At 45.2% G+C, this 18956-nt stretch overlaps 1 protein-coding gene across 1 annotated transcript in view; it reads right to left on the bottom strand.

Annotated features, from left to right (window-relative positions):
• Window positions 1–18745, bottom strand: part of LOC139268425 (endophilin-B1-like) — a 50383-nt gene extending 31638 nt beyond the window's left edge. Inside the window, exon 1 of the mRNA XM_070886547.1 lies at window positions 18603–18745. Within this exon, the coding sequence (XP_070742648.1) occupies window positions 18603–18665 (63 nt within the window). The 5' untranslated portion in view covers window positions 18666–18745. The remainder of the gene's footprint in view (window positions 1–18602) is intronic.
• Between the last annotated feature and the right edge of the window lie 211 nt (window positions 18746–18956).

Raw genomic sequence — 18956 nt, 5'->3', positions numbered from 1 at the left:
AAAAGATTGGGAGCGCGATAGTGATAGGGGATTCGATGGCGAGGGGAATAGATAGGCGTTTCTGCGGATGCAACCGAGACTCCAGGATGGTATGTTGCCTCCCTGGTGCAAGGGTCAAGGATGTCTCAGAGCGGGTGCAGGACATTCTGAAATGGGAGGGAGAACAGCCAGTTGTCGTGGTGCACATTGGTACCAACGACATAGGTAAAAAAAGGGATGAGGTCCTACGAAAAGAATTTAAGGAGCTAGGAGCTAAATTAGAAAGTAGGACTTCAAAAGTAGTAATCTCGGGATTGCTACCAGTGCCACGTGCTAGTCAGAGTAGGAATCACAGGATAGCGCAGATGAATACATGGCTTGAGCAGTGGTGCAGCAGGGAGGGATTCAAATTCTTGGGGCATTGGAACCGGTTCTGGGAGAGGTGGGACCAGTACAAACCGGACGGTCTGCACCTGGGCAGGACCGGAACCAATGTCCTAGGGGGAGTGTTTACTAGTGCTGTTGGGGAGGAGTTAAACTAATATTGCAGGGGGATGGGAACCTATGCAGGGAGACAGAGGGAGACAAAAATGAGGCAAAAGCAAAAGACAGAAAGGAGATGAGGAAAAGTGGAGGGCAGAGAAACCCAAGGCAAAGAACAAAAAGGGCCATTGTACAGCAAAATTCTAAAAGGCCAAAGGGTGTTAAAAAAGCAAGCCTGAAGGCTTTGTGTCTTAATGGAAGGAGTATCCGCAATAAGGTGGATGAATTAACTGTGCAAATAGATGTTAACAAATATGATGTGATTGGGATTACGGAGACGTGGCTCCAGGATGATCAGGGCTGGGAACTCAACATCCAGGGGTATTCAACATTCAGGAAGGATAGAATAAAAGGAAAAGGAGGTGGGGTAGCATTGCTGGTTAAAGAGGAGATTAATGCAATAGTTAGGAAAGACATTAGCTTGGATGATGTGGAATCTATATGGGTAGAGCTGCAGAACACTAAAGGGCAAAAATCGTTAGTGGGAGTTGTGTACAGACCTCCAAACAGTAGTAGTGATGTTGGGGAGGGCATCAAACAGGAAATTAGGAGTGCATGCAATAAAGGTGCAGCAGTTATAATGGGTGACTTTAATATGCACATAGATTGGGCTAGCCAAACTGGAAGCAATACGGTGGAGGAGGATTTTCTGGAGTGCATAAGGGATGGTTTTCTAGACCAATATGTCGAGGAACCAACTAGGGGGGAGGCCATCTTAGACTGGGTGTTGTGTAATGAGAGGGGATTAATTAGCAATCTCATTGTGCGAGGCCCCTTGGGGAAGAGTGACCATAATATGGTGGAATTCTGCATTAGGATGGAGAATGAAACAGTTAATTCAGAGACCATGGTCCAGAACTTAAAGAAGGGTAACTTTGAAGGTATGAGGCATGAATTGGCTAAGATAGATTGGCTAATGATACTTAAGGGGTTGACTGTGGATGGGCAATGGCAGACATTTAGAGACCGCATGGATGAATTACAACAATTGTACATTCCTGTCTGGCGTAAAAATAAAAAAAGAGAAGGTGGCTCAACCGTGGCTATCGAGGGAAATCAGGGATAGTATTAAGGCCAAGGAAATGGCATACAAATTGGCCAGAAATAGCAGCGAACCTGGGGACTGGGAGAAATTTAGAACTCAGCAGAGGAGGATAAAGGGTTTGATTAGGGCAGGGAAAATGGAGTACGAGAAGCAGCTTGCAGGGCGGATTGCAAAAGTTTCTATAGGTATGTAAAGAGAAAAAGATTAGTAAAGACAAACGTAGGTCCCCTGCAGTCAGAATCAGGGGAGGTCATAACGGGGAACACAGAAATGGCAGACCAATTGAACAAGTACTTTGGTTCAGTATTCACTAAGGAGGACACAAACAACCTTCCGGATATAAAAGGGGTCAGAGGGTCTAGTAAGGAGGAGGAACTGAGGGAAATCTTTATTAGGTGGGAAATTGTGTTGGGGAAATTGATGGGATTGAAGGCCGATAAATCCCCAGGGCCTGATGGACTGCATCCCAGAGTACTTAAGGAGGTGGCCTTGGAAATAGCGGATGCATTGACAGTCATTTTCCAACATTCCATTGACTCTGGATCAGTTCCTATCGAGTGGAGGGTAGCCAATGTAACCCCACTTTTTAAAAAAAGGAGGGAGAGAGGAAGCAGGGAATTATAGACTGGTCAGCCTGACCTCAGTAGTGGATAAAATGATGGAATCAATTATTAAGGATGTCATAGCAGCGCATTTGGAAAATGGCGACATGATAGGTCCAAGTCAGCATGGATTTGTGAAAGGGAGATCATGCTTGACAAATCTTCTGGAATTTTTTGAGGATGTTTCCAATAAAGTGGACAAAGGAGTACCAGTTGATGTGGTATATTTGGACTTTCAGAATGCTTTCGACAAGGTCCCACACAGGAGATTAATGTGCAAAGTTAAAGCACATGGGATTGGGGGTAGTGTGCTGACGTGGATTGAGAACTGGTTGTCAGACAGGAAGCAAAGAGTAGGAGTAAATGGGTACTTTTCGGAATGGCAGGCAGTGACTAGTGGGGTACCGCAGGGTTCTGTGCTGGGGCCCAAGCTGTTTACATTGTATATTAATGATTTAGACGAGGGGATTAAATGCAGTATCTCCAAATTTGCGGATGACACTAAGTTGGGTGGCAGTGTGAGCTGCGAGGAGGATGCTATGAGGCTGCAGAGTGACTTGGATAGGTTAGGTGAGTGGGCAAATGCGTGGCAGATTAAGTATAATGTGGATAAATGTGAGGTTATCCACTTTGGTGGTAAAAACAGAGACAGACTATTATCTGAATGGTGACAGATTAGGAAAAGGGAAGGTGCAACGAGACCTGGGTGTCATGGTACATCAGTCATTGAAGGTTGGCATGCAGGTACAGCAGGCGGTTAAGAAAGCAAATGGCATGTTGGCCTTCATAGCGAGGGGATTTGAGTACAGGGGCAGGGAGGTGTTGCTACAGTTGTACAGGGCCTTGGTGAGGCCACACCTGGAGTATTGTGTACAGTTTTGGTCTCCTAACTTGAGGAAGGACATTCTTGCTATTGAGGGAGTGCAGCGAAGATTCACCAGACTGATTCCCGGGATGGTGGGACTGACCTATCAAGAAAGACTGGATCAACTGGGCTTGTATTCACTGGAGTTCAGAAGAGTGAGAGGGGACCTCAAACGTTTCAAATTCTGATGGAGTTAGACAGGTTAGATGCAGGAAGAATGTTCCCAATGTTGGGGAAGTCCAGAACCAGGGGTCACAGTCTAAGGATAAGGGGTAAGCCATTTAGGACCGAGATGAGGAGAAACTTCTTCACCCAGAGAGTGGTGAACCTGTGGAATTCTCTACCACAGAAAGTAGTTGAGGCCAATTCACTAAATATATTCAAAAGGGAGTTAGATGAAGTCCTTACTACTCGGGGGATCAAGGGGTATGGCGTGAAAGCAGGAAGGGGGTACTGAAGTTTCATGTTCAGCCATGAACTCATTGAATGGCGGTGCAGACTAGAAGGGCTAAATGGCCTGCTCCTGCACCTATTTTCTGTGTTTCTATTTATAATCTATATCAATGACTTGGATGAAGGGACCGAATGTAATGTAGCCAAGTTTGCTGATGATACAAAGATGGGTGGGAAAGCAAATTGTGAAGAGGACACAAAAAATCTGCAAAGGGATGCAAGACAGGCCGAGTGGACAAAAATTTGGCAGATGGAGTATGATATGGGAAAATGTGAGGTTATCTACTTTAGCAGAAAAAAAAAAATAGAAAAGCAAATTATAATTTAAATGGAGAAAAATTGCAAAATGCTGCAGTCGAGGGACCTGGGGTCCTTGTGCCATGAAACACAAAAAATTAGTATGCAGGTACAGCACGTAATCAGGAAGGCAAATGGAATGTTGGCATTTATTGCAAGGGGTAGAGAGTATAAAAGCAGAGAAGTCCTGCTACAAGTATACAGGAAATTGATAAGGCCTCACCTGGAGTACTGCGTACAGTTTTAGGCTCCGTATTTAAGGATGTACTTGCATTGGAGGCTGTTCAGAGAAAGTTCACTAGGTTGATTCTGGAGATGAGGGGGTTGCATTATGAAGATGGGTTGAGTAGGTTGGGCCTCTACACTTGAGTTCAGAAGAATGAGAGGTGATCTTATTGAAACATAAGATAATGAAGGGGCTTGACAAGGTGGATGCAGAGAGGATATTTCCACTCATAGGGGAAACAGTCTCAGAATAAGGGGCTGCCCATTTAAAACTGAGATGAGGAGGAATTTCTTCTGAGGGTTGTAAATGTATGGAATTCACTGCCCCAGAGTGCTATGGTCATTGAATATATTTAAGGCGGAGATAGACAGATTTTTGAGCAATAAAGGAATAATGGGTTATGGGGAGCGGGCAGGGAAGTCGAGCTGAGTCCATGATCAGATCAGCCATGATCTTTTTAAATGGCGGAGTAGACTCGAAGGGAGAGGTGGCCTACTCCTGCTCCTATTTCTGATGTTATGTTCTTATTTTAATGTTTTTATTTAATGGGAGGTATTTAAATAAAATCTCTTGCATGGCCTGGTAACACCCACTTAGCCCAATTCATATTTCCTCTCCTCCAGGACTCAGCCACACAAACCAAGGTTGGAAGTTAGTTTCTCTCTCCTTTGCCAGATCCAAATCGTTTTGCTCTGCCAAGATTTCCCCCATATCTCACATCACAGCCGAGAAGCCAACACTGGGAAATTATAAAGTGAATTTAAAAAGGAGGGGTAATTACAAGTAAATACACAGCGAGTCAAAAGACAAGAAAAGGAGTGGAAGGTAAATAGAAAGAAGGCTACAAAGAATAAGTGTGGAAGACAAGTAGATAGTTACATCTACTGTTCCCTTTATCTAGGAGCACTACCACAGAAAATCCAGCAGTTCTATATAAAGTATTTTCAAAGGTAAAGATTCCACTCAAGTTTACATCAGCCACCAAGGAGTTAAAAACTGTATTGATTCCGAAGAAAAAATGCTAGCGTTGCTGTTAACTGCATTTGAAGAGAGTCTGCTGACTGTAAAAATTGCAGAGCACATCAATTAACAGTAGACTGTTAGACTGAGAATAGCAACTTAGCAGTGACGGTGGGACAGTGACTACATTCCAAAGTTCAACATACTCTCACTGCACTGTGTTGCCATACACACAAGCCCCTTGATTGGTCATACTCAGATTCAGTTTGCGTGTTATAGGACTAACTGATATTCTTCTCACCAAATATTTCCAGTTCTATGGACAACTGCTATAGCAAAGAGGATGAGCTAAAATACAGCAGTAAAATGTATTACAAAAATAGCTACTTAGTCCAATTATGCAGCTTAGCATAGTTAGAAACATGTTTGCTTCCATTTTGCACACAAATTAAGTCATCCGGGGAAGCAAATCATTAAAAAAAGTCAGCTCCAGAACGTCCTATTGACAGCAGTGGCGTTGGGCAAAAGTTGGGGTACCGGAAATGCAAGGGTAAACATATCAGGAAAGGATGAACAGGATGGGTCTCTCTTCTCTTGAAAAAAGGCGGTGGAGGGGTGATCTAATAGAGGGCTTTAAAATTATGAAAGGTTTTGATAGAGTGGATACAGAGAAAAATGTTTCCACTTGTGGGGAAGAGCATAACTAGAGGCCATCAATATAAGACAGTCACTAAGAAATCCAATAGGGGATTCAGAAGAAATTTCTTTACCCAAACAATGGCGAGAATGTGAAAGACTTGCATTTATATAGCGCCTTTCACAACTGCCGGACGTCTCAAAGCGCTTTACAGCCAATGAGGTACTATTGGAGTGTAGTCACTGTTGTAATATGGGAAATACAGCAATTTGTGCACAGCAAACTCCCACAAACTGCAATGTGATAACAACTAGATCATCTGTTTTTATGTTGATTGAGGGATAAATATTGGCCAGAACAAACAGCGCGAGATTTGGGATGAGTGGCAAGCCTACAAAGGGCGCGAGAGCCGCGTCCAGCAGCACACAAACAGCGAGGCCCAACCAGCATCAACTTACCTGGGAAGATAAGTCATAAAAGAATCAAAATGTGACATCACAGGAAAGCAGGAAAGTGATTGGTCAGTTTCTCTCTCTTTTCTGGAGCATTGGTTAAATTAAGAGCTGGGATTAAAAACAAAACTTGAACTTAATTAATTAAATACATTAGAGATGGCAGGGTAGATGATGTGTCACTGCTGCAACATGTGGGAGCTGGTTGACCCCATTGAGGTCCACAGCGACCATTTCTGCAGTAAGTGTCTGCAGCTCGAGGAACTTCAGCTCTGTAATGACAAGTTGGAGTCCGAGCTGCAGACACTGACACATCAGGGAGGAGGAGAGTTACCTGGACGCTGCGTTCCAGGAAGCAGTCATACCCCTTAGATTAAATAATTCAAATTTGTTCCGTGGTCAGGGAAAGCAGGGTGTGACTACATGAACAAGGTATGGGGACCCAGGAGGTAGCAATGGAGGAGCCTCAGCCCTTGCTCTTGTCCACCAAGTACAATTCTTGCTCCCTGTTTGGATGAGGGCAGGGACTGCAGGAAGGATGAGCAAACTGACCACAGCACCGTGGGCCATTCAAGTAGGGGGAGTAAAAAAGAATGTTGTAGTTGTAGGGGACAGTACTAGGAGGACAGATACTGTTCTCTGCATCCAAGAGCGTGAGTGCAGAAGGTTGTGTTGCCTGCCCAGTGCCAGGGTTAAGGACATCTCTGGGCTGGAGAGGAACTTGGAGTGGGAGGGAGAAGATCCAGTTGTCACACGTAGATACCAATGACATACGTAGAACAAACAAAGCGGTTTTGCTGAGGAAGTATGAGCAGCTAGGGGCTAAATTAAAAAGCAGAACCATAAAGGTAATCTCTGGATTACTACCCGAGCCACGAGCAAATTTGCATACGGTAAATAACATGAGAGGTGAACATGTGGCTCAAAGACTGGTGTGGGAGAAATGGGTTTCGGTTCATGGGGCACTGGTACCAGTATTGGGGTAAGAGGGAGCTGTTCCGTTGGGACGGGCTTCATTTGAACCATGCTGGGACTAGTGTCCTGGCAAATCGAATAACTAGGGCTGTAGAGGGCTTTAAACTAAATAGTGGGGGGGGGGGGGGGGGGGGGGGGGGTGGTGGTGGTGTTCAGGTGGGTGGAAATTTCAAAAGTCAAAGAGCAATAGAACTGGGTAGCAGTGGGGGAAATGATTATTTAACAAGGGTCAGTCAGCACAGATGTGTTAATGGAAGGTCGTGCCTGACTAATTTGATTGAATTTTGCGAGGAGGTAACCAGGAGGGTCGATGAAGGCAAAGCGTACGATGTAGTGTATATGGATTTTAGCAAAGTTTTTGATAAGGTCCCACATGGCAGACTGGTCACAAAAGTAAAAGCCCATGGAATCCAGAGCAAAGTTGGATCCAAAATTGGCTCGGAGACAGGAAGCAAAGGGCAATGGTTGATGGGTGTTTTTGCGACTGGAAGGATGATCCAGTGGGGTTCCACAGGGCTCAGTACTAGATCCATTGCTTTTTGAGATTTACATCAATGATCTAGACTTGAATATAGGGGGTATGATTAAGAAGTTTGCAGATAATTCTAAAATCGGCTGTGTGGTTGATAAAGAAAAAAGCTGAGGACTGCAGGAAGATAGCAATCAACTGGTCAGGTGGGCAGAACAGTGGCAAATGGAATTTAATCCAGAGAAGTGTGACGTAATGCATTTTGGGGGGCTAACAAGGAAAGGGAATACACATTAAATGGTAGGATACTGGGAAGTGTAGAGGAACAAAAGGACCTTGGCGTGCATGTCCACTGATCCCTGAAGGTAGGCCAGGTAAATAAGGTGGTTAAGAAGACACATGGAATGCTTGCCTTTATTAGCCGAGGCATAGAATACAAGAGCAGGGGTGTTATGCTTAAACTGTATAAAACACTGGTTAGGCACTGCGTGCAGTTCTAGTCACCGCATTACAGGAAGGGCGTGATTGCATTGGAGAGAGCACAGAGGAGATTTACAAGAATGTTGCCGGGAGTGGAGAATCTAAGCTACGAGGACAGATTAGATAGGCTGGATTTGTTTTCATTGGAACAGAGGAGGCTGAGGGGAGACCTCATCGAGGTGTATTAAATTATGGAGGGGTCTAGATACAGTTGATCGAAAGGGCCCATTTCCCTTAGCAAATGAGTCAACAGCCAGGGGGCACAAATTTAAATAATTGGTAGAAGGTTGAGGGGATTTGAGGGGAAATTTCTTCACGCTGAGGGCTGTGGGGGTCTGGAACTCACTGCCCGAAAGGGTGGTAGAGACAGAAACCCTCACCACATTTAAAAAGTACTGGGATGCGCACTTGAAGTGCTGTAAACCTGCAGGGCTATGGACCTAGAGCTGGAAAATGGGATTAAGCTGGATAGTCTCTTGTTGGCCGGCATGGACACGATGGGCCGAAATGGCCTCCTTCTGTGCTGTCAACTTCTATGATATACTTGCATTGGAGGCAGTTCAGAGAAGGTTCACTAGGTTGATTCCTGAGATGAAGGGATTGACTTATGAAGAAAGGTTGAGTAGGTTGGGCCTAGACTCATTGGAGTTTAGAAGAATGAGAGGCAATCTTATTTAAACATAAGATACTGAGGGGACTCAACAAGATAGATGCAGAGATGATGTTTCCCCTCGTGGGCAACCGTAGAACTAGGACGCATAGTTTCAAAATAAGGGGTCGCCCATTTAAAACCGAGATGAGGAGAAATTTCTTCTCAAAGGGTTGTAAATCTGTGGAATTCTCTGTCCCAGAAAGTTGTGGAGGCTGGGTCATTGAATATACTTAAGTGGAGATAGACAGATTTTTGAGTGATAAGGGAGTGAAGAGTTATGGGGAGCTGGCAGGGAAGTGGAGCTGAGCCCAAGATCAGATCAGCCATGATATTGAATGGCAGAGCAGGCTCAAGGGGCCAAATGGCCTGCTCCTATTTCTTATGTTCTTATGTCATCATAGGCAGTCCCTCGAAATCGAGGAAAACTTGCTTCCACTCAAAAGGTGACTGTTCAATACGGGAATTACAGTCTCTGTCACAGGTGGGACAGACAGTCGTTGAAGGAAAGGGTGGGTGGGGAGTCTGGTTTGCTGCACGCTCCTTCCGCTGCCTGCGCTTGCTTTCTGCATGCTCTCGGCGACGAGACTCGAGGGACTCGGGTGTCGGTGGGGATGTTGCACTTTATCAAGGTGGCTTTGAAACATTTCCTCTGCCCACCTTGGGCTCGCCTGCCATGTAGGACTTCCGAGTAGAGCTCTTGCTTTACATAACATAAGAAATAGGAGCAGGAGGCCGCCATATGGCCCTTCGAGCCTGCTCTGCCATGTAATATGATCACGGCTGAAATGACCATGGACTCAGCTCCACTTTCTTGCCACTCCCCATCACCCCTTATCGTTTAAGAAACTATTTCTGTCTTAAATTTATTCAATGTCCCAGCTTCCACAGCTAAGGCAGCGAATTCCACAGATTAACAACCCTCAGAGAAGAAATTTCTCATCTCAGTTTTAAATGGGCGGCCCCTTATTCTAAGATCATGCCATCTAGTTCTAGTCTCCCCCATCAGTGGAAACATCCTCTCTGCGGCCACCTTGTCAAGCCCTCTCAATCTTATACGCTTCGATAAGATCACCGCTCATTATTCCGAATTCCAATAAGTAGAGGCCCAACCTATTCAACCTATCATCATAAGTCAACCCCCTCATCCCTGGAATCAACCTAGTGAACCTTCTCTGAACTGGAGTCTTGTGTCAGGTATGTGAACAATGTGGCCTGGCCAACGGAGATGGTCGAGTGTGGTCAGTGCTTCGATGCTGGACTGATCGAGGGCACTAATGGTGGTGTGTCTGTCCTCCCAGGGGATTTGCAGGATCTTGAGGAGACATCGTTGGTGGTATTTCTCCAGCGATTCGAGGGGTCTACTGTAGATGGTCCATGCCTCCGAGCCAAACAGGAGGCCGGGTATCACTACAGCCCTGTAGACAATAAGCTTGAGGGCCTGGTCTTCAAACACTCTGCCTCAGGCGGCCTAAGGCTGCGCTGGCACACTGCAGGCAGTGTTGAACCTCGTCGTCGATATCTGCTCTTGCTGGTAATAGGCTCCCGAGGTATAGAAAGTGGTCCACGTTATCCAGGGCCACGCTGTGCCAAAAAAGTACTTATGTAGGACACCAGGGATAACTCCCATGCTCGTCTTCAAAATAGTGCCATACGATTTTTTACATCCACAAGGAGGCAGACAGGACGTCGGTTTAAGGTCTCGTCTGAAAGACGGCACCTCCAACAGTGCAGCACTCCCTCAGTACTGCACTGGAGTGTCAGCCTAGATTTATGTGCTCAAATTCCTGGAGTGGGACTTGAACCCACAATCTTCAGACTCAGAGGCAGTGTGCCAGTGTGCCATGGAGCCACAGCTGACATTATGTGGAACGCACTGCCACATGGAGTGGTTGATGCGCACAGTATAGATGCATTTAAGAGGAAGCTAGACAAGCCTATGAGGGAGAAGAAAATAGAAAGCTATGCTGATCAAGATCTTTCCTCATCTAAATCCGAGAAGACTTGAGTGAAGCATAAACGCCAGCATGGACTGGTTTCGCTGAATGGCCTGTTTCTGTGCCGTATATTCTATGTAAGTTGCCTGGACACCTTCTTGGTTGGGGAATGGTGCAGGAAACAGAGAATTCAAGAAAAATGTTACAAATTGGACATGATAACAAGGGGAGCCATCTTTAATCGTGATGCTTGACATGGGTTAATAGCATCACATGAATATGTTAAGAACATAAGAATTAGGAACAAGAGTAGGCCATCTAGCCCCTCGAGCCTGCTCCGCCATTCAATAAGATCATGGCTGATCTGGTCGTGGACTCAGCTCCACTTACCCGCCCTCTCCCCGTAACCCTTAATTCCCTTATTGCTTAAAAATCTATCTTTGACTTGAAAACATTCAATGAGCCAACCTCAACTGCTTCCTTGGACAGAGAATTCCACAGATTCACAACCCTCTGGGAGAAGAAATTCCTTCTCAACTCGGTTTTAAATTGGCTCCTCCGTATTTTGAGGCTGTGCCCCCTAGTTCGAGTCTCCCCCACCAATGGAAACAACCTCTCTGCCTCCATCTTGTCTATCCCTTTCATGATTTTAAATGTTTCTATAAGATCACCCCTCATCCTTCTGAACTCCAATGAATAAAGACCCAGTCTACTCAATCTATCATAAGGTAATCCCCTCATTTCTCAAATCAGCCTAGTGAATCGTCTCTGTACCCCTTCCAAAGCTAGTATATCCTTCCTTAAGTAAGGTGACCAAAACTGCACGCAGTACTCCAGGTGCGGCCTTACCAATACCTTATACAGTTGCAGCAACACCTCCCTGCTTTTGTACTCCATCCCTTTCGCAATGAAGGCCAACATTCCATTTGCCTTCCTGATTACCTGCTGCACCTGCAAACTAACCTTTTGAGATCTTGTAGTCTGGTTATAAAAAAGAAAAAATTCTACATTGTAGTTTTGTGTTCAATATTTGTTGCTAATGTTTTATTGAGGGATGTTTTTTCTGCATTCCTTTAGAGTTTTCAGGAACGTCAACTGTGTTTATTGTGCTGACTGCAGGTTATGGGATGTTAACATACTTTGTTTTTGTTTTTTGGGGGTGGTGGGGGTTGGGGAATAGCAAGATCTTTCTAAATGAATTGCCTTTTTAGATGTGTTTAAAATCATTCTAACTGTGTTTAGCTGTAGAGTCGCTGAACGCGTATGTAAATCTCCTATTTGCAGTCAGATTGGAACATACTGATGACATTTTGGTGTTTTACTGTAGATTTCGGTCTCCAGGAAATCGTGCATTTTAAACTGAGAAAAAAGACAAGTCTGGCAAATGTAATTTTACAAATTCGCTAAATTATTGTCTTCATTGGGATGGTTTTGAATGAAACGGTTCTTTTCTCCAACGCTGTAATAAATATAATCATCTAAAAGAGTTTCATGCGTTATGTTTTACAGGTAAACGCCAAAAGAGTTTCATGCACAAGGACCCCCAGTTCCCTCTGCACCACAGCATGTTGTAATTTCTCCCCATTCAAATAATATTCCCATTTACTGTTTTTTTTCCCCCAAGGTGGATGACCTCACACTTTCCGACATTGTATTCCATCTGCCAAACCTTAACCCATTCGCTTAACCTATCCAAATCTCCTTGCAGCCTCTCTGAGTCCTCTACACAACCCGCTTTCCCACTAATCTTAGTGTCATCTGCAAATTTTGTTGCACTACACTCTGTCCCCTCCTCTAGGTCATCTATGTATATTGTAAACAGTTGTGGTCCCAGCACTGATCCATGTGGCACACCACTAACCACTGATTTCCAACCGGAAAAGGACCCATTTATCCCAACTCTCTGCTTTCTGTTTGCCAGCCAATTCTCTATCCATGCTAATACATTTCCTCTGACTCCGCGTACCTTTATCTTCTGCAGTAACCTTTTGTGTGACACCTTATCGAATGCCTTTTGGAAATCTAAATACACCACATCCATCGGTACACCTCTATCCACCATGCTCGTTATATCCTCAAAGAATTCCAGTAAGTTAGTTAAACATGATTTTCCTTTCATGAATCCATTAAGGAAGCAAATGGCACACTGAAGCTAGAACATTAGATTCATTATAGAGAATTAACAGACGACTGGTTTCAACTCATGAATGCAAAACAGTTACTGATAATTTTTTGAGATTAGATCATAAACCACAAGTGCAAAGCTCACCACGCCCTACAATTTCATCAGAGCTCGTCAAAAATTGAACCAGCCCAACCAAGCAGGAGCACACACAACAATCAACGGGAGAAGAAAGTAAAACTGAGTGTTAGCAATCGGAAATAAAAGCAAAAAATGCTAGAAATATACAACTGCTCCACCAGCATTTCAAAAGACAAACTAGCACTTTCTTTTATGACAGTCAACAAGCTAGATTCACAGAATAGTTACAGAACAGAAGGCAGCCATACGGCCTGTCGAGCCCATGCCGGCTCTCTGCAAGAGCACCTCAGCTAGTCCCACTCCCCTGCTATTTCCCTGAAGACCTGCACATTTTTTTTCCTTTCAGGTACTTATCCAACTCCCTTTTGAAAGCCGTGATTGAATCTGCCTCCTTCACCCTTTTCCAGCAGAGCATCCCTGATCCTAACCACTCGCTGTATAAAAAAGTTTTTTCTTGTGTCGCCTTTGGTTCTTTTGCCAATCACCTTAAATTTGTGTACTCTGGGGTGAATAAGGCACTGAGGTTGCGAACAGTTTGGTACAGCCTGAGGCAGTTGCCAGAGGGGAATGGAATTGGTGGCAAGGGTATAGAGTTTGTGGCAGAGGCCAAAGACAATAGCTTCGGTCTTACCAATGTTTACTTACTAATATTTAGCCGAAGGAAATTGTGGCTCATCTAAGATAGGATGGACCAGCAGTTCAACAACACAACATAAGGACATAAGAAATAGGAGTAGGCCATTGGCCCCTTGAGCCTGCTCTGTCGTTCAATAAGATCATGGCTGATCTGATCTTGGCCTCAACTCCACTTTCCTGCCCACTCCCCCCAACCATTGACTCCCTTTTCATTCAAAAATCTGTATCTCCACCTTAAATATATTCAATGACCCAGCCTCCATCGCTCTCTGGGGAAGAGAATTCCAAAGATTCGTGACCTTCAGAGAAGAAATTCCTCCTCATTTTAGTTTTAAATGGACGACCCTTATTCTGAAATTATGCCCCCTAGTTCTAGATTCCCCCACGAGGGGGAACATCCTCTCTGCATCTACCCTGTTAAGCCCCTTCCGAATCTTATGTTTCAGTAAGATTCCCTCTTATTCTTCTAAACTCCAATGAGTACAGGCCCAACCTGCTCAACCTTTCTTCGTAAGACAACCCCTTCATCTCAGGAATCAACCTAGTGAACCTTCTCTGAACTGCCTCCAATGCAAGTATATCCCTCCTTAAATGAGACCAACTGTACACAGTACTCTAGGTGTGGTCTCACCAACAGTTGTAGCAGGACTTCTATCCCCCTTGCAGTAAAGGCCAACATTCCATTTACCTTCTTTATTACTTGCTGTACCTGCATGCTAACTTTGTGTGTTTCATGTAGAAGGACCACGAGATCCCGCTGTACCTCATCATTTTGTAATCTCTACCCATTTAAATAATTATTTGCTTTTTTATTTTTCCTACCAAAGTTGATAACCTCCCATTTTCCCACATTATACTCCATCTACCAAATTTTTGCCCACTCACTCAGCCTGTCTATATCCCTTTGCAGATTCTTTGCATCCTCCTTACAACTTGCTTTCCCACTCATCGTTGTATCAGCAGCAAACTTGGCTACATTACACTTTGTTCCCTTCATCCAAATCATTCATATTGTAAATTGTTGAGACCCAGCACTGATCCGTGTGGCATCTCGCTAGTTACAGTTTGCCAACCTGATATTGATTGGACAAATCAAATTGGCAAAGGTAGCCTTGAAGAAGAGTTCAGAGTGTATTCGGGATGGTTTCTTAGAACAATACGTTGTGGAACCAACCAGGGAACCAACACAGTGGCAGTGGCAAAATAAAGAGGTGGAGCATTAGAACTGGGCGTTAGCAACATATATGTGGATGATGCTGTCAAGGGGCAGCAGGTCGATGAAGAAGAGGAGGAGACCAAAGATAGATACTTGATGGACTTTGAAAGTAACGGTGCAGGGGCAGGATGGGAAACAAATGCTGGAGATATTCTGTTGATGATTGGATATCTAAGAGTAGAACCAAACAATATTGAGCTGTACAACATAGAAGAGGCATGGCAGAAGGATGGTGCGGCCGATAGTGTCAAAGATTGCAGATGAAGTGGAATAATGCATGGCCACAGTCATTGAAGATCTCATTCTTGACTTTGGCTGAGGCCACTTCTGTGCTGTGATGGGCAGAAAGCCAAGGGAAAGAATGCAAAGACTTGGGAGGCAACAACACATTCAAGGACTTGAGGAAAGGTTGTAGATGGGCACTACTTTACAATGACAGAAGGGTAAGTGACTTTTTTGATGAGTGGAGTGATGACTGTAGTTTTGAAAGAGGAGAAAACATTTACAATTTGAGCTTGCATAGGGGCCAGGAAGGGAAGTTGGGTAGTCATCAGTTTAGTGGGAATGGAGTCAAGGGAGCAGGAGTATGGTCTCGAACAACTCAGAGGGGGCATGGGGACATATGGGAAAGAAATTAGAGATGCAGGTTCATAGCTAAAGCAGGGGAAGCCTGGTGGGGATGTTTGGCTTGGTTGGGAAGCAGCAGAGGCAGCTGAACAGATGGTCTTATTTTTTAGTGACAAAGTAGTCCATTAGGTCCTTGGGGAGAGAAATTTACGGAGACGATTGGCTGGGAATTATCTTTGTTCTCAAAGATGATCCTGGAGCAGTGGGCTTTGCTGGGGATGTGTGTTTAGGCCTGAAGCTATTTTTCATTGGTCTGCAAAGTTCAGTTGGACCATAGGGAACCGGTTTGGCTTATTTCCCATCCTGAGGTGACTCGGGCATTGCAGATCATGAGCGTCTGAGGAGTCCTCACACACAGTAGTTCCTCAATTGTGGGTGAAGGTTATGCAATCGTTCGGATTGTTGTGCAATGTAGCTTTATGCAGCTAGCAGTGAATGTTGCGCTAGCTTAGGTGCTTAAAGCCTCTCGCCCTCCTAAAACAGCATACCCCTTCACTTGACTTGTCCATATCCTGTGAGAGTGACGGCATGACAGCATCAGGTTGAAGCGATAGTAGACTAGTCTCAAGAAGGATGCCTCACTTACGTGAGGTACCTGAAAACTCCTGGTAGTCACGGGACCATACATTATTTTCGCGGGAGATGGGGAAACACCACTGACTGGCTAATAGTTTCATTTATATACATATCATACTATTTACCACAAAGCAGCCAGTTGGAGATATTGCGCCACTTCCGAGATCTCCAAACAAATGAGGAAGGCCATGCAGTAGAACTTACAGACCTTGCACCCCAATACAGCAAAAACACAGCAATAAACTGCACATCAAGGGGTCTGCCTTCACTACTGTAATTTAAAGTCTATTCCAAATGTTGATTACTGTGTGAAGAACTTCCCCATACCATTCCTGCATTTACCTTTAACTAGCCTGAACCTGTCTATTGTCATGATGAATTCAGAACATTTATTTAAAGCTTAACAGTTTATTTTAAATATTTGAGGGTCTCTCTTCGTCGCCTCCTTTTGAGGCAGAATGCTCAAATTTTCCCAGTCTTTCTTCAGAAATGACTCCTGTGACGCTAAGGATCAGTCTCTAGTTCCTCTCCCCGTTGCTTCTGGAGATTGAAAGTTACCCGTGTGTCTTTGTGCTCTTAACTGAACATAGCACCCAAGGTACAGTCTGATTAGAGTACTGCACAGTTTTAGAATGAAATTCTCTAACTCATACTTTACTGCTATGACTGTACAGATTGAATTATTAACTGATGCGCTGTAGTGACAGGGCATTAATGAACAGATTCCCCTATACGATCACTGTTTTTAGCGTGTCACACAATTTGAATATGACAAGTATACATCTTGCAAAAGTAAACTCTCAAGTTCTTTGTTTTTCCACAAATAAGGATGACCAAATAACTTTCAGCTGTTGTCACTTTCACTCATGGAAGGTGAAACCACGACTCTTACCACTCCTGTCAGATAATATTAAATGCTTTTCTGTAAGCTGGTGCTGCCATAATCCTATAATGAAACACTTTAGCAGATGTAGCACCGAAGAGCTACTGTAACAACAGTATCCTTTCACACAGCCATTAGAAAATTTGGCAAGTGTTCTATTTGAGATTTTATGATGTCCAGGAGCCAACTACTGGTGAAAACAGAACATGAACCTCACATCGAAACCTGCTTTTCAGGAATTTACATTTGTACAGGCGATGGGATAGAAATTGATGTGTTGCGCAAGCAGGTATAAAACACTAATTTAGCAGTAGGTCGGCCAGTGTTATCAACACAGGCATCGATCCCGTTGCTAAATCTGAGGGGCCTATTTTCCAAGCATTCTGGGCAGTCGACTTAAACTGGCATTAGGCATCTTGAATATATTAATTAGGAGCCTTAAACCTGTTGACTGAGCCCTTTACAAAATTAGTCATCGACGAACGAGGCAGGCCACTAGACCAGACCTGCCCTACCCAGGTTTCTTCAGCAGCCACCAACCACGAACATCTGTAGGAGCAGAAACACTCCTCTTAACTCCAGTTAGAGCGATCAACCCGTTCCCCTGGATGCTCCTTCAAAGTTCTGGGAACTTACATGAGGGTGGCTGCAAGTGGCTCAAAATTCAATTCTGGAGATGGGTGAACTACCTGTAGACACGCAACAGACCAGTAATTTGCCCTGAATATTTAGATGAGACCAGAGGCACAATTTCAGGTCTCCGTTCGGGCTCCTACAGCACCAAATCTGATCCCATAAGCAGGCCCAGACTAATTTCTATCCTAATGGGTGCAGCCTACACAATGCAAAATATTAAGCTACAATTCACATGCAATGATTGAAAATGTATCTTCTTCCACTGTTGTAAGGAACCTTTGCAATAATTTGTGACTGAATTCTGGAAATGTTTTTTTCCCCTCTTTACAGATGCTGACAGACTTGCTGTAATCTGAGTGTTTTATTTAATCGGGGCATTGCGACAAGTAATTCAGAGACAGTAGTTTTAAACGCAAGAGAAAGTCCACTCAGTCCACCAATGACTCACGTACCATAAAGCTCCTATAGAACTGCATTCTAAAGAAATTTCTATAAATGCTGAAAACCTAAAAAAAATGCTGGAAAGGCAGGAACTCCACCAGCATGATGAAAAGGGGGGGGGGGGGGGAAGGCATGTTCGCTTTTCAGGTGCAGTGCCTTCTTCAGAGTACCTGGCAAAGCGGCTATAGACATTTAACCCGTCCAGTCCTTCCTGACATACCTTGCAGTGCATTCCCCAGCAGTTGTATTGAAAATATCCCCAGTGGGATTTTTGTAAAGCAACAAACAATCCCTGGTGGAAGCTGGCTGATTGCACATCGCTTATTTGAGCAAAAGAGATGTTGTGCTGTGATGTTACCGGGTGACTGTCCCCAGGAACAGGGAGGAGGGAATCCCTGGGGCGGGCACCGGCGATGCCACATCACTTGACCAGGCGCCCCTCGGCACCGAGCGGCTGAATGGGGCTTTATGTGTTTCCCATTTTAAAACTAAATGACGAGGGAGGACCCGGGGGGTTGGGGTCCTGCTCCCCGGGAGAGTGGATTACCCGCCGCTGGGGCCTGCCACCCACAGCCCCGCCCGCCCTCCCTCCTTGAGTCGCTTTCTGTCAGCGCTCGACGGCCTTTGGCCTTGTTTGCGAGGCTGGCCTCGTCCCGTGACACCGCCAACCCGGTCACAAGGCCCTCGGCTACAAAAAAAATAAACAGCCCAGCCCGCTCCGTTCGCTCCTCGGGCCGCAGCCCGCCGCACTTTACCTGAACGGCGCGGCTGAGGAAAGTGCCGGCGTCCGCCGCCAGCTTCTTCACGTTGAAGTCCATGGCGACGCCACCGAGAAGCTCGAACTCGAGCGCCGGGCCCCCGCACCCGCTCACAGCAAGCCGCGCGCCACGCCGCGCCCCGCCCACCCTCCGAGACAAGCCAATCAGCGCACGGACTCCGCGCAGCAGCCCGGCCAATCGGCATCTGGCCACTCATCGGGCCAGCCAATCGGAGTCTGGCCCCAGTCATCGGCCCAGCCAATCGGAGTCTGGCCCCAATCATCGGCCCAGCCAATCGGAGTCTACCCTCACACACACACCGGCCCAGCCAATTGCCGTCTGGCCCCAATC

Source organism: Pristiophorus japonicus, chromosome 8 (assembly GCF_044704955.1).
Source record: "Pristiophorus japonicus isolate sPriJap1 chromosome 8, sPriJap1.hap1, whole genome shotgun sequence".
Classification (NCBI taxonomy): domain Eukaryota; kingdom Metazoa; phylum Chordata; class Chondrichthyes; family Pristiophoridae; genus Pristiophorus; species Pristiophorus japonicus.
Note: the sequence above shows the minus strand (reverse complement) of the source record. Positions and strands in the feature narration are given on the sequence as shown.